At 38.4% G+C, this 26,644-nt stretch overlaps 1 protein-coding gene across 2 annotated transcripts; it reads left to right on the top strand.

Moving 5' to 3' along the window:
- LOC105725683 (guanylate-binding protein 6-like) lies at positions 1-22,874 on the top strand. 2 transcript variants are annotated; one of them, XM_021666432.2, is made up of 12 exons: positions 1-16; positions 225-317; positions 4,124-4,339; positions 9,547-9,674; positions 14,245-14,354; positions 14,555-14,751; positions 17,087-17,332; positions 18,112-18,392; positions 19,098-19,310; positions 20,378-20,480; positions 20,823-21,016; positions 21,944-22,874. In XM_021666432.2, the coding sequence occupies exons 3-12, from the start codon at positions 4,150-4,152 to the stop codon at positions 22,178-22,180; spliced, it is 1,899 nt and encodes a 632-aa protein (XP_021522107.2). In that variant the 5' UTR covers positions 1-16; positions 225-317; positions 4,124-4,149; the 3' UTR covers positions 22,181-22,874. The 2 variants fall into 2 exon arrangements, with proteins under 2 accessions (XP_021522107.2, XP_012320243.2); XM_012464820.3 differs by lacking the exon at positions 1-16 and having other exon boundaries at positions 123-317.
- Positions 22,875-26,644: the final 3,770 nt, after the last annotated feature.

The raw sequence follows: 26,644 nt of genomic DNA, 5'->3' as shown, positions 1-26,644 counted from the left end.
CGGTGCTTGCAAAAGTGTGAGTGTGCAGCGTCTGTGGCTTTTTCTGACCGCCTCTCACCCCTGCCCCCAACACCCATCTTCAAATTCGGGTCAGATGATTCAGACAGGCCTCTGCTAATTCCTACCAACTGCATGAATTGCTTTTACTTTCAATTTCGGTTTTACTGCCCCATCCCATTTATGGAAATGACTAGCTTCCTCAGCTCCTTTTTCCCTTTATAAAGGAGGGACACGAAAGTAGAAGGAAGAAAGAGAGCAAGGAGATTGTGAAAGGCAACTGAAAACTGAAAACTTGGACCTGTGGTGCAGTAGAGCAGGTATGTTTGCTTTCGTTTATATGCAACTTAGTCCAACTCAAGCATCCAGGCACGCTGCGTCCCCCTGGATGTACTGCTCCCTGAACTCAGGACAGCAGTGAATGGCCTGGAAAGAGCCCTGGTGGGCGCCTGCCTGGCTACCTCTATCAGGCCCTGTGGTCGGCCCCGAAATGCAGAAAACAAGGAGCTTCCAGGAAATTATAATCTGAAGGGAGAGTTTCTTTTCTACCTAATAGTCACACTTAGGAAAGGTTCAGAGTAAGAGCTCTATAACTCTCTATGTAGAAATAAAATTTAGTCCCTACATTGCTGGTTTTTATTACTTAAAAATAATTACATAGTCCTAACTCGTGTGTGTGTGTGTGTGTGTGTGTGTGTGCGCGCGCGCGCGCGCTCGCGCTCTCGCGTGCTGTTTGTTCATCATAGGAAAATCAGAGTCACTAGTAGCTCTTGCTAAACAGATAGATACTTAGGCCTGGGAATCTGGGTTCGAACAATCCCCTCAGGTGATTCTTAACATACATCAGAGTTTGAAAACCAGTCCTGAATAGAATTGAACAGCTGTATTTCATTTAGTAGAATTTAAAAGTTCTCTGGTTTCCTCGCAGCTAAGAAATCATAGAGCTGGTTTATATAAAGTTGTTTACAGCCACATCTTCCTACAGCTTCCTTTATTGTTCACTTTCAAGAAGGGACTGTACAGTTGCAGTCACTGCAACGTGATGAACACATCACACATCACATTACAATGCATTTCCTCGTAGAAGTCAGGGCCTCGGGCTTGATCTCCATTTTCTTTACCTCCCTCAGTGAAGAATCAGACAAGAGCAGGTTGTACAGCAACAGCGTGCTTGAACTTTACAGTTCTGCTCTGGTGAAAAATTTATTTGTAGTTTTTGTTTCTTAGTGATTTACAGTTTGCATATTTTGTTGAGCTGTAGAATCTAATGGACCAATTGTTACTGTTATTATGTAGCTTAACCTCCATTTAATTCAACTTTTCCTGAAATCCTATTTTGTGCTGCATGCCATGTTAAGATATAAGCTTGTAATGTCTCATTTTATTATCAAAACACCCTCCGGGTTGTATATATAATTTAACTCACAGACCCCTTTAATTAACAGGCTCAGCTAGATGATACTCCTTGGTCGAGGTCACATACGTAGTGAATGATAGAACTGGTATTTTTAATGGCATTAGATGCATCTTGAATATTTGACATATAAATACAAAAGTGAGTATTTGAGACATTTGAAGACAATATTATGTTTACATATTCTGATTATAAAAAAAATCATAGAAAACAATTTTAATTTAATGGCAATAAAAAGTGTGCCAGGAGATCTACGGAACAATTGTACTTTCAATACTAGATTTATAGAATTAAACTTCACCTTAAAAAAAATTACAATAAAATCCCATATGCCTTTCACCTTGATTCACCCAACAGTGACAGTGACATTATCTCTTAAAAGGAAATCTCTTTAACCTATCTATATATAGTCTAGAGAGATAAATCTCTCTCTTGATATATCTCTAATTTATCTCTCTATATAATATGCAGTGTTATATGTATTGTTATTCGAATTCTGTTTTTATTCTCATTTGTGGGAGTAACTCTCGTCGAGAACCTGACCCTTCTAGGCTAAGTCCTTCAGCCTGTACTTTAATTCTTTAGATTCTAGACATTCTCCTACTTCCCTTTTGAAAAAGATAGGTTGTATTCTCTAAAAGTTTCTCATCCCACATGGCTTCTTCCCCATCTCCCTCCAATTTCCATCACTTTTCTAAACCTGTAGATAAAAAATGAGCACATAAAGTCATATTGATAAAGAGCATGTTTTAGTGTATGATCATCATTAAAAAGTTACTACTGCAGGTTACGGTTCAAAAAACTTACAGGATAACCACTGTCTTTGATTGTCAGTTTATCAAGGCTTTCGTATTTACATTTTTGTTTTGTGGTGAAATATGCATAATGAAATTAATTATTTTAACAATTTTAAGAGTATACTTCACCGATACTAATATGTTTACATTGTTGTGCAACCGTCTCCAGAATCTATTCAATATTGTAAACCGAATCTCTCTACCTTTAAACAATGATTCTTCCTTCCCTCTTCCCTCAGCCCTTGGTAAGTAATTATGCTTCTACTTTCCATCTCAATCTATTTGACTATTCTAGTATGTCATACAAGTGGAATCATTTAACATTTGTTCTTTTGTGTCTGGCTTATTTCACTTGGCATAATGTCTTCAAGATTGGTCTATGTTGTAGCATGTGTCATAATTTCAGACATTTTTATGATTGAATAATATTCCATTGTAGGTATTTACTACATTTTGTTGATACTATCTCTTGATGGACATAAGGATTGTTTTCATCTTTTGGCTATTATAACGCTTCCATAAATATTGGTGTGCAGATATCCGTTTGAGTCCCTGCCTTCAGTTTTTTTTTTTTTTTTGGTGTATATATACACAGAAATGAAATATTTTGATGTTAATTCTATGTTTCATTTTTTTTAGGCACCACCATACTTTTATTCACAGTGGCAGTACCATTCACATTTCTACTAGCGATACACAAAGGTTCCAGTTTCTCCACATCCCAGCTAATGCTTGTTTTCTGCTTTATTTATTTTTTGAAAATAATAGTTATCTTAATGAGTGGGTGTGGAGTAGTACCTCACTGTAGTTTTGATTTGCATTTCCCCAGTGATAACTGATGTTGCACATATTTTCAGGTGCACATCAAGGCCATTTATAGGTCCTCTTCGGAGAACTGTTCATCCCAGGGCATTTTCAATTGAAATTTTGTCACTGTTGAGTTGTAGGAGTTCTTATGTAGTCTATCAGACACGTGATTTGCAAATATTTTCTTCCATTCTGTGGATTGCCTTTTTACTATGTTGACTGTGCTTTTTGATGCACAAAAGTTTTTAATTTTGATTAAGTGTGGCGTATCTATTTTTTTCAGTTTTCTGTGGTTTTGGTATCATACACAAGAAATCATTGATACTGGAAATCCAAGTTAGGTAGAACATACACCAGAAAAGATAGCCCCTGGTCAGAATATCAGGTTATAAATAAAGTCTGTTCTACTCCCTCCAATTCAGGGAAGGGAAGTGGAAACTGGACTGCCAGCCTCCTCCAGACCAAGACCATGTTTTTGAGGCAAATGGGTGGGGAAAGGGCAAGCAAAACACCATGGAATCTCCTACCATTTTGAATGTGCCTTTTTTTTTTCTACTGGACATTTGCTTGGTTGCTATAGACCTTTGACTATTTTCTAGAGCTTCTATAAGATAATTTTAGCCAGTTTTTCCATTTTTTAATGTCTCCTAAGAGAAAAGGACTTAGAACTTCATAGTGTGCCATTTTGCTCAATTGTCTAGATTTGTAATCTTGGTTCTATGACTTATGCACTCAGCCTTTGTAAGACTCATTTATCTCATTTACATATATACGGGTACTATCATCTCTAACTTGCAGGTTCTTATAAGTGTCAATGAGATCAGATATTTAAGGCAGGCATCACAGGTCTTGGAATATTGTAGGCCCCCTATTATGATAACAATTTCTTGAATTTTATTTTTACTATTGAAGAAAAATTATGGAGATGATAAGATACTATGCTTCATCACTAACAGCATTACAGATTTGGGGGAATGATGGAGGAAGCCTTTTGTAGTTCACTATTGCTAGGTTACATGTTGTCTCATAGAAATCAAAAGTCTCATAGGTCCTAAATTTATGGGTGCTTGGATAACTGAGGCAGAGAATGTAACCTTATTTCTACTAGGAGGCTCTTCTAGGTTGGCAGTTGCCATGGAATCTGGACCCAACATGTTGGCTCCCATTTGCCTGGTGGAAAACAACAATGAACAGCTGTCAGTGAACCAGCAAGCTATACGGATTCTTGACCAGATTTCTCAGCCAGTGGTGGTGGTGGCCATTGTTGGACTGTACCGTACAGGCAAATCCTACTTGATGAACCGTTTGGCAGGACAGAATCATGGTGAGTGGTATCCTGGGACACAGGCCAACTGCTTGATTCCAGCGTTTTAATGCTCTAACCTAGGCATGTAAAGGGGAAACCCAATTCCTTTCAATAAGCGAAACCTCATTCTAATTCTCACCACCAAGTCACTACCTTACTGTAGCCTGTCCCATATTCTTTCCTTTAAGGAAAATATCCTCTATTAGTACTCAGAATCCTACCATGTCTTGTGTAATCAAGTCTTGGGCTCCTGTAATTGTGTCTCCTTTTTCTTATAACATATTTTGCTTTCTTTATGTAATGTTCCCATCAACATACAAAGATGTTTGAACCTGTATCATCTTAAAAACCCTTCCTGAATTTCATATCCCATTGTGGCCAGCAACTCCTGTGTTTTTTTTTTTTTTTTTTGTGTGTGTGTGTGTGTGTGTGTGTGTGTGTGTGTGTGTTTAATTTTTGTCTTTAATCACTTTTCAGTGCAAAAAACATTCTCTCAATCTCCTTTTTTGAGTTTTTTCCTTCTCACGTCTTTCTTCAACCCACTCCTCTCTGACTTTGAACCCCACCACTTTTTTTTAATTGCACTGAGGTACTTGTGCACATGTACCTCAGAATCCTGCATGTTTTCCACATGTACCTCAGTGCCAGATTTCAAAGGGAATGCTTCCAGTTTTTGCCCATTCAGTATGATATTGACTGTTGGTTTGTCGTAAATAGCTTTTATTATTTTGAGATACGTTCCATCAATACCTAGCTTATTGAGGGTTTTTAGCATAAAGAGCTGTTGAATTTTGCTGAAGGCCTTCTCTGCATCTATTGAGATAATGATGTAGTTTTTGTCTTTGGTTCTGTTTATGTGGTGGATTCTGTTTATAGACTTGTGTATGTTGAACCAGCCTTGCATCCACTGGTGAAGCCTACTTGATCGTGATGGATAAGCTTTTTGATGTGCTGTTGCAATCGGTTTGCCAGTATTTTATTGAAGATTTTTGCATCTATGTTCATCGTGGATATTGGCCTGAAGTTTTCTTTTCTTGTTGAGTCTCTGCCAGATTTTGGTATCAGGATGATGTTGGTTGCATAAAATGGTTTGGGGAAAATTCCCTCTTTTTGGATTGTTTGGAATAGTTTCAGAAGGAGTGGTACGAGCTCCTCTTTGTATGTCTGGTAGAATTCGGCTGTGAACCCATCTGGACCCGGGCTTTTTTTGGTTGGTGGGCTATTAATTGGTGCCTCAACTTCAGCCCTTGTTATTGGTTATTCAGGGTTTCGACTTCTTCCCGGTTTAGGCTTGGGAGGGCGCAAGTTTCCAGGAATTTAGCCATTTCTTCCAGGTTTAGTGGTTCATGTGCATAGCGTTGTTTGTAGTAATCTCTGATGGCAGTTTGCATTTCTGTGGAATCGGTGGTGATCCCCTTTATCATTTTTTATTGCATCTATTTGATTCTTCTCTCTTTTCTTTTTTATTAATCTGGCTAGTGGTCTGTCTATTTTGTTGATCTTTTCAAAAAACCAACTCCTGGATTTATTGATTTTTTGAAGGGTTTTTTGTGTCTATGTCCTTCAATTCTGCTCTGATCCTAGTTATTTCTTGTCTTATGCTAGCTCTTGAGTTTTTTGATCTTGCTCCTCCAGCTCTTTCAATTTTGACAATAGGGTGTTGATTTTAAATATTTCCTTGCTTCTCATATGGGCATTTATTGCTATAAATTTCCCTTTAGACACTGCTTTAAATGTCTCCCAGGATTCTGGTACATTGTTCTCATTGTGGTCTTTGTTCTCATTGGTTTCGAAGAACATCTTTATTTCTGCCTTCATTTCATTGTTTATCCAGTCAATATTCAAGAGCCAGTTGTTTAGTTTCCATGAAGTTTTGTGGTTCTGAGTTAGTTTCTCAATCCTGAGTTCTAATTTGATTGCACTGCGGTCTGAGAGACTGTTTGTTATGTTTTCCATTCTTTTGCATTTGCTGAGGAGTGATTTACTTCCAAATATGTGGTCAATTTTAGAGTAGGTGTGATGTGGTGCTGAGAAGAATATATATTCTGTGAATTTGGGGTAGATGGTTCTGTACATGTGTATTAGGTTGCTTGGTCCAGATCTGAGTTCAAATCCTGGATATCCTTGCTAATTTTCTGTCTCATTGCTAATACTGACAGTGGAGTGTTAAAGTCTCCCCCTATTACTGTGTGGGAGTCTAAGTCTCTTTGTACATCGTTAAGAACTTGTTTTATATATCTGGGTGCACCAGTATTGGGTGCATATATATTTAGGATCGTTAGCTCTTCTTGTTGCATTGATCCTTTTACCATTATGTAATGCCGTTCTTTGTCTCTTTTGATCTTTGTTGGTTTAAAGTCTATTTTATCGGAGACTAGGATTGCAACGTTTTTTGCTCTCCATTTGTTTGGTAAATCTTCCTCCATCCCTTTATTTTGAGCCTATTTGTATCCTTGCACATGAAATGGGTTTCCTGGATACAGCACTCTCATGGGTTTTTACTTTTGATCCAATTTGCCAGTCTGTGTCTTTTGATTGGGACATTTAGCCCATTTACATTTAAGGTTATTATTGTTATGTGTGAATTTGATCCTGCCATTTTGATGCTAGCTGGTTGTTTTGCCAATTTGTTGACACAGTTTCTCCATTGTATTGATGCTTTTTATCATTTGGTACATTTTAGGAGTGGCTAGTACTGGTTGTTCATTTCCATGTTTAGTGCTTCTTTCAGGAGCTTTTGTAAGGCAGGCCTGGTGGTGACGAAATTTCCCAGCAATTACTTGTTCGTAAAGGATTTTATTTCTTCATTGCTTATGAAGGTTAGTTTGGATGGATATGAAATTCTAGGTTGAAAGTTCTTTTCTTTGAGGATGTTGACTATTGGGCCCCACTCTCTTCTGACTTGTAGGGTTTCTGCTGAGAGATCCGCTGTGAGTATGATGGGCTTCCCTTTGTCGGTAACCCAACCTGTCTCTCTGGCTGCCCTTAGCACTTTTTCCTTTATTTCAACCATGGTGAATCTGATGATTATGTGCCTTGGGGTTGCTCTTCTTGAGGAATATCTTTGTGGAGTTCTCTGTATTTCCTGGACTTGAAAATTGGCCTGCCTTGCTAGTTTGGCGAATTTCTCCTGGATAATATCCTGAAGAGTGTTTCCCAGCTTGGATTCATTCTCTCCATCACATGGCGTTCTCTGTATTTCCTGGACTTGAATATTGGCCTGCCTTGCTAGGTTGGGGAAATTCTCCTTGATCTCCTGAAGAGTGTTTTCCAGCTTGGATTCATTCTCTCCATCAAATTCAGGTACACCTATCAAACATAGATTAGGTCTTTTCACATAATCCCATATTTCTTAGAGGCTTTGTTCATTTCTTTTCACTTTTTTCTCTAATCTTGACTTCTCATTTTATTTTATTGAGTTGATCTTCAATCTCTGATATCCTTTCTTCTGCTTGGTCAATTCAGCTATTGAAACTTGTGTGTGCTTCGCAAAGTTCTCATGTTGTGTTTTTCAGCTACATCAATTCATTTATATTCCTTTCTAAGCTGCTTATTCTCATTACCATTTCATCAACCCCCTTTTCAAGAGTCTTAGTTTCTTAGCATTGGGGTAGAACATGTTCTTTTAGCTCAGAGAAGTTTGTTATTGCCCACCTTCTGAAGCCTGTTTCTGTCAATTCATCAGACTCATTCTCCATCCAGCTTTGTTCCTTTGCTGGTGATGATTTGTGATCCCTTGGAGGAGGAGAGGCATTCTGCTTTTGGTGTTTTCATCCCTTTTACACTGGTTTCTTCCCATCTTTGCAGATTTATCTACCTGTGTGGTCTTTGTAGTTGGTGACTTTCAGATGGGGTCCCTGAGTGGATGTCCTTGTTGTTGATGATGAAATTCTTTCTTTCTTTTTTTTAGTTTTCCTTCTAGCAGTCAGACCCCTCTGCTGTAGGACTGCTAGAGGTCCACTCCAGAACCTGCTTGCCTGGGGGTCACCTGCTGCAGCTGCAGAACAGTAAGGGTTGCTACCAGTTTCTTTTTCTGTTATCTTCGTCCCAGAAGGATACCTGCCAGATGTCAGTCTGAGCTCTCCTTTATGAGTTGACTCTTTGGATATATGGTGGTCAGTGAGCTGCTTGAGGAGTCAGTCTGTCCCTTATGGGAGTTCAACTGCTGAGCTGTGAGCTCCATTGTTCTGTTCAGAGCTGCTGAGCAGGTACGTTTAAGTCTGCTGCAGCAGAACTCTTAACCGCCTTTTTCCCCAGGTGCTCTGTCCTGGGAAGGTGGGGCTTTACTTATAAGTTCCTGACGTGCTGCTGCCTTTTTTCAGAGCTGCCCTGCCTAGCAAGGAGGTAGCCTAGTCACAGTCTGCCAGCAGAGGTGTTGCTGAGCTGTCATGGGCTCTGCCTAGCTGCTAGGCGAACTTCCTTGTGGTTTTGTTTATAGAGATATAGTTAGAATGGCCTCGGTAATGGTGGACTGCCTTGGTAGTGGCCGACTGCCTCAGTAATGGCAGGTGCCCTTCCCCCAACAGAGCTGGAACGTCCCAGGTCAAGCTGCACTTGCTGCGAAACTCTCAATCCAGAGTGATTCAGATTACTGGTCTTTGTGGGGGTGGGACCCAGCAAGCCAGATCACCTGGCTCTCTGTTTCAGCCCCCTTTTTTTCAGTTGAATGGACAGCTCTGTCTCTCAGGTGTTCCAGGTGCCAGTTGAAACGGCCGCCCAGATTTGTGTGAGTTTTTGTGTGAGACCCGCTGCAATGGCTGAAACAGCTGTGCTGAAAAGTCGTGTCACTTTTCAGCCCAGGAATGTCCTGGTCTGTGGGCAGTAATAACTCATTTGGAAATGCAGTGTTCACTCACCCTCTGTGTTGTTCTTGCTGGGAACTGCACTCCAGAACTGTTCCTATTCGGCCATCTTGGATCTGCCTCCAAACTATATCCAAACCTCACCACTTTTTAAGATGTTCTTGTTATCAGTGACCTTTATTTTGTCTGATTCATGGATTCTTCTTCATCTCCATTTTGAGCCCTTGCTTGGCATCATTATCCCATTTAATGTCTCTTGCTTTTTGAAATAGATGACTCACAGAAAGAGTCATTCTTGAGGAAATACAGAAAGTACCATTTTGTATGCTGGGATAGTTACAATCCACCAGTCTGACGCTGTGGCCCCAGGGCTGCTTGGCTGCTCTGCTGTCTCTGTGCTTAGCTTCCTCCTCTTCCCTGCAGGCTTCCCTCTGGGCTCCACGGTGCAGTCTGAAACCAAGGGCATCTGGATGTGGTGTGTGCCCCACCCCTTCAAGCCAAACCACACCCTGGTCCTTCTGGACACCGAGGGTCTGGGTGATGTGGAAAAGGTAAGGCAAATAGTCACAGACACATTCTTTTCTTTCTGAATTTTCTCCTAAACTCTTCATGAACCTTGTAGTTTAACTGCTGTGATCTATTTGTGAAACCTAGAAATCCAACTACAGTGCGTGAGGCAAACTTTGGCCTGTTTGAATCAGACTTTTCTGAAATCAGGAAACTGGATGAGGTTACAGGAGGATTTATTTAAGGTGTACACTGGCTCAGTGGATTCACATCCAAAGGACTGAGCCCTGGACAAACAAAGTGAGGGCTTTTTATGCATCTTAGGGCGCAAAAAGAAACCAGTTTACAGAAGTGAGGAAAAAAGCAGTTAAGCAATACAGCGACAGGCTTACTCATGACTCTTGGTATGTGGGCCCGGTGGCCTTATCTCAAGTCCAGGCTGGTGCAGACCAGTCCTGCAGGGCTCTGCATTAACCTCCTTCTTTGATGTTTGCAGCTCTATCCTGTTTGGATGTTTCTCATGGCCTTCACTGTATTATTTAGATACAAAACGGGCAAACTATACATGGGAAACAGATATCTATAAATTCTTAGGTTTACTCATACTACAAGGGCAAGGATTAGGGAGAAAATTTATGTTTTCCTTCAGACAGTGAGGGAGTGTTGGGAAAGTTCTCAGAGCACATTCTCTTGAGCTCTGGCTTCTGAGATACTTTATCAAGGTTCCTCCCAGAGCCTGAGCCAGTTGACTGTCTCTAATCCAACACAGCAAGTCTCTCTCTCCTTTGTGTGATTTTATTTTCTTTCTTTAATTTCGACCTCATTGTATTAGGTAAAACATTCTTTTATTTCTTGGCACTGTGGTGAATGATTTGGTTCAATCTGATAAAAACTTGTTAAGCAGCTCAGTTCCAGGCTGCTGGGCTGAGTAGCATAGATATTCGTGAAGAAAGTAAAGGCCCTCAGTATCATAGAGGAGACCAGATATATGCACTCAGATTTAATGTTGTGCGACTGGGAAAGAAGCAACTTGTTGAGACTGAGGAGTTTGAACTGCAATGCAACCCCTGCCCTCTGTCAATTCCACAAGGAGCTCTGTAGCTGGAATGGCTTCTTTGAGTTTTCCTGTTTTGGAACAAGGGTGTCAGGCCTTCATCCCTCATGCTGATTACTCATTGGAAGTCACCCCTGTAAGGCTTTCCCATTAAGAGAGCTGACACCTGTGATTCAGGCAGCACATCACAGCTTTCACCATGTGCAGTTGCTTATAAGAGTGCCTTGATAGGAAAAAGGAGAAGTATTGACCCAATCCCAGGTGATGAGGAAGGGCATCTCATCTACTTTCTGAGCTACCACGTAAAGGATGCATTTGAGGGTCGAAATTAAGAGAGTTAGGTTTATATATTTTATATGGTGAAGCTAATCAACTACCCACATAGCATTCTGGAAGGCTTTGAGATGATTCCAACTGTACTGGTTCTATGAAAGTATGTGTTATTCCCACAGCAAACATTTCAAGATGAATATTTGGTATTTAGCTTCCTATTAATATATAAAATGAACAATTTATATCTTTTTTGTCTTAGTTTGAAACTTATTTGAAAATAGTTTCTAAATTTCTCTAGTCTTTGTGTCCAAACAGAAGTTAGAAATTCTGTTTATTTTTCAGCTTTAGTGAGGTAAAATTGACAAATAAAATTGTATATACTTAATGTATGCAGCTTGATGTTTTAATATGTGTATACACTGTGAAATGGTCACCACATTTAAGCCAATAATATAGCCATCACCTCACATAGGTACAGCTTTTGTTTTTTCTATTCTCTTTTTTTTGGAGGTGGGGGTGAGAACACTTAAGATACATCCTCTTAGCAAAATTCCAGGTCACAATTAATATAATATTGTTAATTATAGTCACCCTGCTGTACAGTAGATCTCCAGAGTTTACCTTGCATAACTGAATTTTTGTACTCTTTAACCAACATCTCTGCATTTCTTCCACCTCCAGGCCCTGGTAGTCACACTATTCTACTCTCTGATTCATGATTTGTGCATCTTTTTACATACCTGCTTTACATTTGTAGGGTTTTTTTTGCTAAGAAATGTATATTCAGGTCTTTGCTCATTTTCAATGAGGTTATTTATTTTTTGTTATTGAGTTGGCATGAGTTCCTTATATATTTTGGCTATTAATCCTTTTTCAAATTTATTGTTTACAGATATTTTCCTCCCATTCTGTAGGTAGCATTTTCACTATGTTGATTATTTCCTTTGCTGTGTCGAAACTTTTTAGTTCGCTGAAATCCTGCTTGCCTAATTTTACTTTTTTTCCCTGTGCTTTTGATGTCATATCCAAAAACACAATTCCCCAAACCAATGCCAAGAAGCTTTTTCTCTATATTTTCTTGGTAGTTTTATGGTTTTATATCTTTTCCCCAACTACTATCTAACTAAAATTTTGTATATTTGAGCAGCATCTCCCAGCCTTCTCTTTCCTCTCCCCACTATTCCCTGGTAACCACTATTCAACTTTCTACTACTATGAGCTCAGTTTTTCAGATTCCACATATAAGTGAGGTCATGTAGTATTTGTCTTTCAGTGTCTGGCTTATTTCACTTAGCTTAATGTCCTCCTAGTTCATCCAAGTTATTGCAAATGATAGGCTTTCCTTCTTTTTAAAGACTTAATCATTTTGTTATGTTTAGATGCCACATTTAAAAAAAATTCATTCATGTGTTGATGGAAACTTAAGTTGACTCCATGCCTTGGCTACTGTGAGTAACATTGCAATAAATACAGAAGTGTAGATGTCTCAACATCCTCATTTCATTTTCCTTGGATAGATACACAGTATTGGGATTTCTGGATCCAGTTTCTGGTTTTACATTTAAGTCGCTAATCCATTTTCAGTTGTTTTTATATATGATGTGCAATAGGATCAAATTTCACTCTTCTGCATGAATGTAGATATACAGTGTTCCCAGTACCATTTGTTGAAGAGACAGTCTTTTCCCATTGTGTGTCCTTGGTACCCTTATCAGAGATCAATTGACTGTTAATGCAGAGGTTTATTTCTGGGTTCTCCATTGGTCTGTATACCTGTTTTTATCCAAGCACCATACTATTTTGGTTACTGTAGCTTTGCAACATGTTTTGAAATCAGGAAGTGTGATACCTTTTTCAAGATTGCTTTGATTATTCAGTGTATTTTGTGATTCCATGTTAATTTTAGAATTGTTTTTTATATTTCTTAAAGAATGTCACTGGGGCCTGGACATGGTGGTTTATGCCTGTAATCTTAGTGCTTTGGAAATTTGAGGCAGGGAAATCACTTGAGGCCAGAAGTTCAAGACCAACTTGGGCAACATAGTGAAACCCTATTTCTATAAATAAATAAATAAATAAAATATCATTGTAATTTTTATAATTACTGTAAAGCCATATATCAGTGATATACTTCTGTCTAAATAGTTTATTGTTTGTCACGAGTTCCACATCCCAGAAGAATTTTGATTACTTTTTTAAAATTAGGGTTTGGAAGAAATAAGGAAATGAATAGTGTTTTCTACCTCTAGACTCCCATAGAATCTTCTGGAACCATGTAAAAATTTCTACATCTCAGTTTTTACATTTGCTCTAGGAACGAGCTATATACACTGTTTGGAGTAGAAATAACTTCTGGATTATTCTATAATTTAGAACACTATAATTTATATAAACAAATTAACCTTGCCCTGCCCTTCATCAACTATGTACCTGAGCTCACTATCCAATCTTGGGTACTTATCCTTTGCTCAGTCAAACTCTATTCTTATTGCAAAGACCCTTGCAGTCTATAATTTCTAGTTTTGTTTCTCTGAGTCGTTCTACATGCAGAATCACTTTCATTTCTTCAAATCCACATTCTACCAATTCATACTCAGCTCATGACTTCCAGGAAACTTTCACATCACACACACTTTTTCCAACTTTAATTGCACTAATCTTCCTTGATAGACATATTTTTAAATTTAATATTATAGCTATAAATTCCACTCATATACATTACTAAGATGTAATCTTTTTATAAATATTGTTATTTTTATTGAATTTCTTGTTTTCAATGTTTGTCATTGCTTTGAAACAGCCATCTTGAGAGTAACAAGTGTGATTATTAAATTTGTTTTTCTAAACATAGGAACAGTGGGAAACATTTGCAGTGCCTATAAATATTTGTTGAATTTAGTTAGATGTAATTAGAATCCCAGCTATGTCTACTATGGTATATTTTGTATGGCTCATGGCCCACAAATATGTGTAGACTGAAGAAGTGCTGATACCCATCGTGAATACCCAAGTTAGAAGCAGATGCAGTACTAGTTTTTCTATACGTACGATTTCATGCAATTGAGGAAAAAGAAAATGCTATAATGATTAGAACCCTTTTACATATAAAGAAATTGTGATGAGAATACATATTGTAATTATCAAAGCTATTATTTGCATTTGTGTCTCTCTTATTTGTACAGCATGAACATTAGCTGAAATCATAAAAGAAAGACTGATAAACTAAATGTCTCTGTGAATTTCTAAAGACTGCACTCCTAAGTCCTTTACTCTAATGTGCTTTTTAGGGTGACCCTAAGAATGACTCCTGGATTTTTGCCCTGGCTGTTCTCCTGTGCAGCACTTTTGTATATAATAGCATGAGCACCATCAATCACCAGGCCCTGGAGCAGCTGCAGTATCCTTCCAGGAAATGAACCACCATGTTTTATTTGACTTTATGGGAATAAAGATCAAGTCATTTCCTTCTTTCCTTTCATTTAGTTGCCATTGGTGCAGCATAGGAGGTACAGAAGAAAAGAAAGTGTTTATAACATTTTTATAAAGGAAATATGGCAATTGTGGACAGGGGGTTTCTTTTCCTTAACCAAGTCCTAGTTATGTGACAGAGCTCACAAAACTAATTAAGTCGAAGTCATCCCCAAGTTCAGATGAAGCAGAAGATTCCACAGAGTTTGTGAGTTTCTTTCCAGACTTTATTTGGACCGTACGGGATTTCACCCTGGAGCTAAAGTTGAATGGTTGCACTATCACAGCAGATCAGTACCTGGAGAATGCCTTAAAGCTGATTAAAGGTATCAGTGCATGATCTGGGTTGTGGGTGGTCCAGTTGGGTATGGCTGCTAAACATTGTCAATCATCTTTAGGGTTGCCTTTGTGTTTTAGATTGAGGTCTGTAAAAATGGGCAGTGAGGGGTATGTTGAAAAGCTCTCGGGACTAGAGCTGAGTTTAGTTAAGAAAAGTAGAGCCTTAAGTAGAGAGAAATTATTCAAGACAAATGTGTTCTTTATATAATTTGTTCTTTAGCATTCAAATTATAAATGGTCCACAGTGGGTGCTAAGACTTTCTAAAGAGCAGTTACTTGTGATCCTTATTTTGCCCTCTGCTTTTCTGTGTTTAGGAAAACAATTGACTAGATGATTGTTAGCCATGAAACTACAATGTAACGCCTGCAAATAAAAATGTTATGTGTATGTTAGTTCATTTTACAATGCTGTAAAGGAATACCTGAGACTGGGTGTTTTTAAAGTAAAGATGTTCATTTGGCTTACAGTTCTGCAGGCTGTACAAGCATGGCACCAGCATCTGCTTCTGGTCAGGACCTCAGGAAGCTTTTACACATGGTGGAAGGAGAAAGGGTTCCAGGAATGTCACATGGCAAGAGAGGGAGCGAGCGAGAGAGAGAGGGAGCAAGAGAGAGAGAGAGAGAGAGAGGAGAGAGAGAGAGAGAGGGAGAGAGAGATTAGGTGTCAGACTCTTTTATCTCTCTTTTTTTTCTTACCAATTGTATTTTATGTTCAGAGACTGTATGTACAAGTTATTACCTGAGTAAATTGCATGTTGTGGAGTATGGTGTATAGATTATTTCCTCACACAAGTAATGAGCAGAGAACCTGATAGGTAGTTTTTCAATCCTCACCCTTCTCCTACCCTCCACCCTCACATTGTCCCCAATGTCTATTGTTCCTCTCTTTGTGACCATGTACACTCAATGTTTAGCTCACACTTTATAAGTAAGAACATGCTGTGTTCAGTTTTCTGTTTCCGTGTTAATTCTCTGAGAAGAATTGCCTCCAGCTTCATCTATGTTGAAGTGAAGGACATGATTCCATTCATTTTTTTATGGCTATGTAGTATTACATGGTGTATATGTACCAAATTTCCTTTATCCAAGTCCACCATTGATGGACATTTAGGATGATTTCATGTATTTGCTATTGTGAATAGTGCTGCTATGAACCTACACATGCATGTGTCTTTACGGTAGAATGATTTCTGTTCCTTAGTGTATACACCCAATAATGGGATTGTTTGGTCTAATGTTAGTTCTGTTCTAAGTTCTTTGAAAAATTGCCAACTTGCTTTCCACAGTGGCTTAAATAATTTACATTCTCAGCAGCAGTGTATAAGTATATCCTTTTCACTGCAACCTTGCCAGCAACTGTTATTTTTTTAACTTCTTAGGAATAGCTATTCAGACTGGTGTGAGATGGTATCTCATTGTGGTTTTGATCTGCATTTTTCTAATGATTAGTGATGTTCAGCATTTTTTTTTTGTACACTTGTGGGGTGCATGTATGTCTTCTTTGGTAAAGTGTCTGTTTATGTCCTTTGTCCACTTTTTAATGGAATTGTTCATTTTTTGCTTGTTAATTCATTTAAGATCCTTATAAATTCTGGATATTAGATCTTTGATAGATGTATACTTTACAAATATTATCTTCCATTCTGTGGCTTGTCTGTTTACTTTGTGGTAGTTCTTCTGCTGTGCAGAAGCTCTTTAGTTTAATTACATTCCATTTGTCAATTTTTGTTTTTGTTGCAGTTCCTCTTGGTCATCTTCATTGTAAAATCTTTGTAGGGCCTATGTCCAGAATTTCCGCAATGGTATTTAAGGATTTCTATAGTTTTAGGTTGTACATTTAAGCCTTTAATATATCTTGACTTAATTTTTGGATATGGTATAAGATAGGGATCCAGTTTCACTTTTCTGCATATGGCTAGCCATTTATCCCAGCACCATTTATTGAACAGGGGATTCCTTTCCTCATTGCTTTCTTGTGGTTGACTTTGTCAAAGATCAGATAGTTGTAATTGTGTGGCTTTATTTCTGGGTTCTCTCACCTGTTCCGTTGGTCACTGTGTCTATTTTTGTACTAGTACCATGGTGTTTTGCTTACTGTAGCCTTGTAACCAAAGCAGTATAATTTGAAGTCTCCCGAATTTTCTTACCAAAGTTATAGCAATGTTACAAGTTTGATGTGCAAAGAAGTATTGAACATTTATTTTAAAGGAGTTCTATAAATGTAGAAGACGATAAAGATACAACAAACTCTGTCAAAAACATCTTTAGGTCTCTTATATGAAGACTGATTTCACTATATTCTCTGTTTTATTTATCCCCCAGGCAAGAATCCCAAAATTCAAACATCCAATTTGCCCAGGGAATGCATCAGGCATTTCTTTCCAAGACGGAAGTGTTTTGTCTTTGTCTGGCCAACAAATGACAAAGACCTTCTAGCCAATATTGAGAAGGTGTCAGAAAAGCAACTGGATCCCAAATTCCAGGAGCAAACAAACATTTTCTGTTCTTACATCTTCACGCATGCAAGGACCAAGACCCTCAAAGAGGGAATCACGATCACTGGGAATCGTGAGTCTCCTTTTTACATTTTAGTGGGGCCTAATGTGTTGAATATGTTGCATAATGTGTTTTTCAGCACTTTTGTTAGATTCTATATAGTACTATGTGTATACAGGTATTCATACTTCATGAAGAAACGTATATATTTTATCTGACTTATTGCAATTTACAAACCCCTCTCTGACATTGCAAATTTTGTTACTGTTATCTGTGGATTCCACATATCTAAAATATTCCTCCACTGATAATAAAATAACTAACTGGGTATAAAACAGATATATACTTTTTTTCTTTGGGGAAGTCCTATGTGTTTAGTATTCTTTGTAAAGAGAATACAAAAGATATTTTGGAAGTTTAAAAAAGTCTGGGAATAAATATTAGCCCATATGTCCATGAAAATCCATTGGTAGCTTCAGAATTAGGAATAAATGTAATAAGATTTACCCTGCCTTATCATTTATCTGTGTAAAAATCTTCCTTATAATTTTCTAAATGAGAAATTATATTTCCAATGTCCTCTAGTATGTTAGATGAAAATAGATATTTAAATTTTTTAGCACTGTGGTCTGAAGAACTATAATAATGAAAAACCAATAAGAAACTGAAAGTGATAATAGCAGAAGCAGGTAGGAGTGTGTGTGTATGTGTGGGGGTAAGAGATGGGACATGTGCACATGCGTGTGTGTGTGTGTGTGTGTGTGCGCGTGCTTAGAAATGTAGTCTCAGAGTCCTGGATCCCATTGAACTTCAACTCCATATTTATCCTCTGAATTTCCTGGTTTATTCAGGGCTAGGGACTCTGGTGGTGACCTATGTAGACACCATCAACAGTGGAGCAGTGCCTTGTCTGGAGAATGCAGTGACAACTCTGGCCCAGCGTGAGAACTCAGCAGCTGTGCAGAAGGCAGCTGACTACTACAGGCAGCAGATGGTCCAGCGAGTGAGGTTCCCCACAGACACACTCCAGGAGCTGCTGGACGTGCACGCCACCTGTGAGAAGGAAGCCATTGCAGTCTTCATGGAGCACTCCTTCAAGGATGAAAACCAGGAATTCCAGAAGATGCTTGTGGTAATTTGTCTCAGTCATTGCTGTTCATGATCTTTCCCTTAGAAGAATGTCACTTATAGTTGCCTTTATTGATCTCAAGGCTCCTCTCTTACTGAGAAATAACTGGCCTTGGATTCTCATGAAGAATAGAGTTTCAAAAGACTACGTATCCCTCTTTTATCTCCTCAAGACTTGGACAATTATCCCAAAAACTTTCTGATAACTGAGGTAAAATCAGTACAAACTCCTAAGATCCTCCTTAAGTGAACACTTCTAAGGATTCTAAAGCTGCCCTGAACACCCACAAGTCACCACTGAACGGTGCACTTTTTCTGAACACAGTCTACCTTTCCGAGGAACCAACACTTATCTTACCGGACCCTCATTCTAGGGCGTTGTTCAAATTACAGTTCTCCTTATTATATCATTGAACCACTAATGATGAGGAGCACAAGATGCTACAGCTGTAGAAAACCAGAGATTATAGAATTCAATCCCATCATGTCACAGATGAGAAATCTGAGAAGAAGAACCCATAAACTTACAGAGAGTTTTCACGGTGGTGAATATTTCAAGTTTTGTGTTTCTGATTCAGTCCACATCTACTCCACTAGAATGTTTTTCTCATGTAGACCTCAGTTAGATTGCCATCTCTACAAGATTTTGTAGAATTTTGTTTCCTCTTTTTATTTTTCCTGGTAACATCTCTCTACATTTCCCTTGCAGAAAATCATAGTGAAGAAGAAGGAGGATTTCTTGCTGCAGAATGAAGATTCATCTGCTCAGTACTGCCAGGCTAAACTCAATGAGCTCTCAAAGGATCTAATGGAAAGTGTTTCAGCAGGAAGTTTCTCTGTTCCTGGAGGGTACAAGCTCTACATGGACAAAAAGGAAAAGATTGAACAGGACTATTGGCAAGTGCCCAGGAAAGGAGTAAAGGTGAGGAATAAGGAGATCATGGGGAGCTTATAGGATGGAGTAAATGGAGTCTTCAGCACCAGCCATAATGAGAGAGCAGTGGGATAGCATAACATCTTAGTTTTTGATGTCCACTCTTTATCATTTATTAGAATAGAAATGTTTATTCCCATAAAATATATATTTTAAAAAAAAGAAATGTGTATTCCCAAAGACAGAATAACATTCTTAGAAATCCGGGAGAGATAGAACAAAAATTATTCATGTGGAAAGGGCTGGCTATTTACAAGGTTAAATCAGAGTCTTTGTGCTCCAATCTGATCAAAATAAGAGAGTGAAATAGACAATTGCATACACAGTAATAACACTTATAGACCTATGAAAATGGGATACATAGGTGGTTGTAATAAACATAATAGTAGTAATAATACCATTAACTTATATTCATCTGTTGAAAGAGACAATTGCATAGAGAGCAATAACACTTATGGACCTGTGAAAATGGAATGCATAGGTAGTGGTAATAAGTGTAGTATTAGTAATAATACAATTAACTTATATTCAACTGTTGTGACCTCAGGCATACTGTTAAATTATTTTCTTAGACCTTTTAATGTAATCTTCCAAATGACTTTAGGAAGCATCCTTAATTTGGAAATTTTATAGGTTGGAACTTAGTGCCCAAAGACAATTAAATAACTTGCCTAAAGTTCCAGTTAGCAAGTAATAGGAAAAAGTAACAGCACATATCAGCAGCATTTCACACTGGAAGGCAAACATATAAAAGCATTAGAGATTGTGGGATTGTAGAACTGTAGCTAGTTAGGAGTGGCTGTAACCAAGAACAGCTACAGGGAGGTAGCGCTGGAAGAGGAACTGGAGGGAGACAGGAAGCAGGAGATGAGGAGGGCCTCTGGTCACACTAAGGAGCTTGCATACTTTATAGGGAGCCACTGTAGAATGTGAAACATAAAGAAAAAATTATATGGACATACTTGTTTATGTAACACTAATCTTCAGAACCTAGATTTTCAAGAACTTAGACTTTTAAAGAAATCTAAGTTTTCGACTTTTTCTTTGTTCCACAGGCAAGAGAGGTCTTCCAGATGTTTTTGCAGTCTCAGGAGGCAATAGAGAAATCCATCCTGCAGACAGATAAAGCCCTTACTGATCGGGACAAGGCAGTAGCAGGTATGGGACAGGTCTCAGCTTATAGCAAGACGGGTAGATTCCTGCAATGCTTTCTGACAGATCCAGCAAGATGACTTTCCCAAAATAAGGAGTTTTTTCTTTTGTGGACACACACTCTGCTTAATCTTCCAGGGTAGCTGTGGTTAGGGTTGTACATCAGTCAGCCAGGCAGGGCCTTTCCCATCACATTCTGAAATGTGTTCTTGATAATGTGAACCTGAGTGAATTCTGTGATTTCCTGTCCCCTTAACTTTCAAAGTCGGTTTGATCTCTGAGCTCAGAAGGGTAGAGATGAGTCTTCATCTATTATTTTCTTCTCTTTCTAAAACCTTCATGGGGTAGTGGAGCGGGCCAAGAAGGAGGCAGCTGAGAAGGAGCAGGAGCTTTTAAAACAGAAATTACAGGAGCAGCAGCAAAAGTTGGAGGCTCAAGAGAAGACTCTTAAGGAAAACATAGCCCAACTGAAAGAGAAGCTGGAGAAGGAAAGAGAACACATACTGAGAGAGCAGAATATGGTGTTGGATCATAAACTAAAGGTAAGTGTGCCCATGCCCTCAGCAGGCCAGATGGTCCTTGCCCAGGTACCCCAGGAAGACCTGGTGAAGGTTACAGCAGCATCGTGGAAGGAAGCACATCACCATTTGCTGCTTGGGAGTTATTAAAAGCCCTGAATCCTTTTAAATTTTTTAAAGATGACTTTGATTTCTGCTCTATACTTAGATCCTGAAGAATGCAGGTTGACTATGGCCCCTACAAGTCCTTGGAGAATATAGAGTTCAAGTTGCCATTTTGGGAGATTTTTAAAATAATCTCAGGAGGCCTAATTAAACAGATAGTCCGCTCATGTGTATTCGATATGAGCAGAAACTGGTTTGCTTTATCAGTAACACATATTATCAGCTCTACTACCCCCAAACACCCTGAGGTAGATCCATTCTGATATACAACTCTCTGAAATTTCCAGACTTAAATAGATACAGAAGGAACAATCTCTAAACATGCTGCAGTTGTTTCCCTGTATAGGTAACTTGCCCATGTTAGCACACAGTGTAGGGGAAATTCTTGCATTGTCCATCTGAAAGTTCCCTCATAAGAGATTTTAGATCAGCTTATAAATTCCTGTTATTTTTGATATGGGTGATCATGCCACCCAAGTAAGACTGTGAATTTATGCAATCAGACCAATGATTACCTCTCGAATGGCATTTTTGGGGCAGGAATATATAGCATTTGTCCTCATACCTGGGTTAGGACCATAACAAAATCATAATAGTAGATGAGTATTAGTAAAGTTGTAAACTATGCTTCCTCACAATGTCTAGGTCCAAATTCTCCTCTGATATTTGAGAAATAGTTTTTAGGAGTAAAATTAAGACTGTTTAACAAAATTTTTAAATACAAAATGCAATTCCTAAAAGAATAGGGATTTTAAAAACTTTACTTTCCTCCTTACATGTTTTTAGGCCCAAAAGGATTTGCTTGAAGAAGGATTTAAGAAGAAATCTGAGGAGATGAATGCAGAGATAAGTCAATTAAAAAATAAGATTGATACTACAAAAAGTAATAATAGACCCTGGATTGCACAAGCCTTGGACAGACTTGGCAATGCAATAGTTTCTTCAGTATTCTCTGTTCATGGTGAATTATTTGATCAGGTTGTCAAAGGCATAAGTTCACTATTTAAAAAGAATTCTAAATAAAATATTGTAGATTGTGGATACATACTTTGACATATTTTTGGTCTGTATGTTTTCCATTTTCATTCAGCAACATTTTAAATATAAAAAGTACTTACTGAAGGATATCAGTGCCTGGCCCATGTGAGATAGAATGGACGCATGCACACTTTGAATAACCATGTTCACTTTTAGGAAATATAAATTTGCAAAACCATTTACAAATAGTGGGTCCACTAAGGCATTGCTTTTAATGGCAAAATATTGGAAAGTAGGTGAATGTCCTTCATGTAAGATTGGTAATATAAATTTTAGTTTGTACATATACTGGGATATTATGTAACCAGTATAAAAATTGTCAGTGGAGTTCTATTTTGACTACTACCGAATAGTCTTGAAGATACATTATAAAGTGAAAAAGAAAGCAAGATGCAGAGCAGTGTGGATATCTTATCACCAAGGTAAAATGCAATTATTATATGCAAACATGCAAATATACACATAAAATATCTCTAGAAGGATTACTGAAAATCTGCTATTATTGGCTCCTTCTGGGACAAATCAGATGGAATTAGGGATTGAAGGGACACATACTTTTCATTGTGTATTCTATCTTTTGAATTTTGTAAGGCAAGCTTATTTTTCAATAATATTTTACCTGTACAACATTATCTTGTAAAATAAGAAAAATTAAAAAATAAATACACGTATTATTTTATTTTATTTTTCCATAAGTTATTGGGGTTCAGGTGGTATTTGGTTACATGAGTAAGTTCTTTAGTGGTGATTTGTGAGATACTGGTACACCCATTATCTGAGCAGCATACACTGCACTGTATTTGTAGTCTTTTATCCGTTGCCCTCCTCTCACTCTTTCCCCCAAGTCCCCAAAGTCCATTATATCATTCTTATGCCTTTGCATCTTCACAGCTTAGCTCCCACATATCAGTGAGAACATCCAATGTTTGGTTTTCCATTCCTGAGTTACTTCACTTAAAATAACAATCCTATCAAAAAGCGGGCTAAGGATATGAATAGACAGTTCTCAAAAGAAGATATACAAATAACCAACAATCATATGAAATAATGCTCAACATCACTAAAGATCAGGGAAATGCAAATCGAAACCTTACTCCTGCAAGAATGGCCATAATCAAAAAATCAAAAACAGTAGATGTTGGTGTGGATGTGGTGATCCGGGAACACTTCTACACTGCTGGTGGGAATGTAAACTATTACAGCCACTATGGAAAACAGTTTGGAGATTCCTTAAAGAACAAAAAGCAGAACTACCATTTAATCCAGCCATCCCACTACTGGATATCTACCCAGAGGAAAATAAATCATTATTCAAAAAATATACTTGCACATGGATGTTTATAGCGGCACAATTCACAATTGCAAAATCGTGGAGCCAACCTACATGCCCATCAATCAATGAGTAGATAAAGAAACTGTGGTGTATATATATACAATGGAATATTACTCAGCCATAAAAAGGAATGAACTAACAGCATTTGCAGTGACCTGGATGAGATTAGAGACTATTATTCTAAGTGAAGAAAACTTATTTTATCTATTCAGAAATGAAAAAGAAAATGTAAGGTAGAATATTAATAGTGATAATAATTAAAGGAATATGAATTTGGCTGTCAGATAATGAAATTGCTCATTGATTCTAGGAATTACATCATCCAGCTCAATGAATAGTCTAAGATCTGAGTATTAGAGTGCATAAAATTTACATCCTATGCTTTCTTTCATTTTGGCCTTACTTTTCAATCCCTTAAATTTGTTTTGAGACAAATGCATGCACTTTTCTGTGATCTTTAAAATCTCAACAAGAGTAGCTTCTACTGCCTGTCTCTGAATTACAGTTATAAGGTGTTAAAAGCACAAATTACCAAACATTAAGATTAAGCACTGGTGAGAGGGATTGTACCATCCTTGTACATTCAATGGTGGTATCTTTGTGGTAGGCTCAGATAAAAAGGACAATGTGCCTTTCCAGAACTCAACACTCTGATAGGGGATGATAGACCCAGACACATAGAGGCCTGATGTTGGCCCTTAATCATTAGAATCTAAGTAGATTCAGTTACAGTAAACAGTGGCAGACAGCTAGGCCTGACCAGAGAGAATTCTGAAGATGGTCAGTAGGATGGGGCATCCATAGGGTCAAATGAAATTGAGAGAAAACAAGTGAAATCAGTGCTGTTTAACAAGAGGTTAAGAGGTAGCCCTCATAACAAATCACATCCATAGCCTTGATCTGAGCTAATTTCAGACCCTGAACTTATCAGCTGGAGTGGAGGGCAGGACCACAGGAAAAGAATACTGCAATTCCAGGACATGAATAAATGATAATTATTTCCCCAGTTCTACTCCTAGGAAATCACTGTGGCCATTTACTAGCTACCTGTGTGCTAGGGAAATAAGAATGCCTAAAATGTTTAAGGACTCTTGGAATCCAAATTACTCATGGTACTGAAGGTCATCATAAAGTACATGTTAAAATCGAGAGAAAAGGCATACAAGTAATAAATACAGTTGTGGCCCAGATGCAACCTACTGGAATATTGTATTTGTTTTAAAAGGTAAAGTTAATTTACAAACAGTGTATTAGTCTGTTCTCATGCTGCTATAAAGAACTGTAAGGGACTGGGTAATTTATGTAGGAAAGAGATTTAATTGACTTGCAGTTCTGTGTAACTCGGGAAGCATCCAGAAACTTACAATCATGGCAGAATGGGAAGCAAGCATGTTCTTCCTCACATGGTAGCAGGAGAGAGAAGTGCCGAGCAAAGGGGGAAAAGTCCCCTATAAAACCATCAGATCTTATGAGAACTCACTACCACAAGAACAGCATCATACAGGTAACTGCCCCCATGATTCAATTACCTCCTACTGGGTCCCTCCCGTGACACATGGAGATGATAGTAACTACAATTCAAGGTGAGATTTGGGTGGGGACACAGACAAAATATGTCATTCCATCCCAATTCCTCCAAAATATAATGTCCTCACATTTCAGAACACAGTCATGCCTTTCTAACAGTCCCCCAAAGTCTTAACTCATTCTAGCATTAACCCAAAAGTCCAAGTCTAAGGTATCATCTGAGACAATGTAATTCCTTTCCAACTATGAACCTACAAAATCAAAAGCAAGTTAGTTACCTCTCAGATACAATGGGGATACAAGCATTGGGAAAATACACCCATTCGAAAAGGGAGAAATTGGCCAAAACGAAGGGGCTATAGGACCTACACAAGTCTGAACTCCAACAGGGCAGTTGCCAAACCTTAAAGTTTCAAAATGATATCCTTTGACACCATGTATTACATTCAGGTCATGCTGATGCAAGAGGTGGGCACCCACAGCCTTTGGCAGCTCTGCCTCTGTGGCTTTGCAGGATGCAACCACCCTCCTGGCTGCTTTTACAACCTGGCATTGAGTGTCTGCAGTATTTCCAGGTGCATGGTACAAGCTGTTGGTAGATCTACATTCTGGGGTCTGAAGGTCAGTGGCCATCCTTTCACAGCTCCACTAGGCAGTGCCCCAGCAGGGACTCTGTGTGGGGCCCTAGCAGAGGTTCTTCATGAGCACTCAACACCTGCAGCAAACTTCTGCCTGGACATCCAACTGTTTCCATATATTCTTTGAAATCTAGGCAGAGGTTCCCAAACTTCAATTTTTGACTTTTTTGCACCCCAAGGCTCAACACTTCATGTAAGCCCCACCAAGGCTTGGGGTTTGTACCTTGTGAAATAATAGCCTGAACTGTACCTTGGCCCCTTTTAACTATGGCTGAAGCTGAAGCAGCTGAGACTCAGGGCACCATGTCCCAAGGTTGCACAGAGCAGGGGGGCCCTGGGCCCAGCACATGAAACCATATTTCCCTCCTAGGCCTCTGGACTTGTGATGAGAGGGCTGCTGTGAAGGTTCTCTAACATGCCCTGAAGACATTTTCCCCATTGTCTTGGTGATTAACATTTAGCTTTTCATTACTTACACATATATCTATAGCCAGCTTGAATTTCTCCCCAGAAAATAGGTTTTTCTTTTCTATCACATCACCAGGCTGCAAACTTTCTAAACTTTTATGCTCTGATTCCTCTTGAATGTTTTGCCACTTAGAAATTTCTTCCACCAGATATCTTAAATTATCTCTCTCAAGTTCAAAATTCCACAAATTTCTAGGGCAGAGGCAAAATATCATGTCTCTTTGCTAAACCATAGCAAAAATCACCATTATTCCAGTTCCCAAGTTTCTCATCTCTGTCTATATTAGTCCATTTTCATGCTGCTAATAAATACATACCTGAGACTGGGTAATTTATCAATAAAAAGAAGTTTAATGAATTCACAGTTCCATGTGGCTGGGGAGGACTCACAATCATGATAGAAGGCAAAGGCACATCTTACATGGTGGCAGACAAGAAAGAAGTGAGAGCCAAGTGAAAGGAGCTTGTCCTTATAAAACCATC

This window comes from Aotus nancymaae, unplaced genomic scaffold (assembly GCF_030222135.1).
Source record: "Aotus nancymaae isolate 86718 unplaced genomic scaffold, 86718_ANA_hifiasm-v0.15.2.pri h1tg000007l, whole genome shotgun sequence".
NCBI classification, from domain to species: Eukaryota; Metazoa; Chordata; class Mammalia; order Primates; family Aotidae; genus Aotus; species Aotus nancymaae.
The sequence above is the reverse complement of the archived record's forward strand: the minus strand, read 5'-3'. Positions and strand labels throughout refer to the sequence as shown.

Bases quoted from the DNA above. Each gene is read 5' to 3' on its own strand.
- LOC105725683 (XM_021666432.2), top strand. From the start codon at position 4,150: ATGGAATCTGGACCCAACATGTTGGCTCCCATTTGCCTGGTGGAAAAC. The intron at 14,752-17,086 runs GTATCAGTGCAT...TTTATCCCCCAG, and splicing joins TGCCTTAAAGCTGATTAAAG to GCAAGAATCCCAAAATTCAA. The intron at 18,393-19,097 runs GTAATTTGTCTC...TTTCCCTTGCAG, and splicing joins AATTCCAGAAGATGCTTGTG to AAAATCATAGTGAAGAAGAA.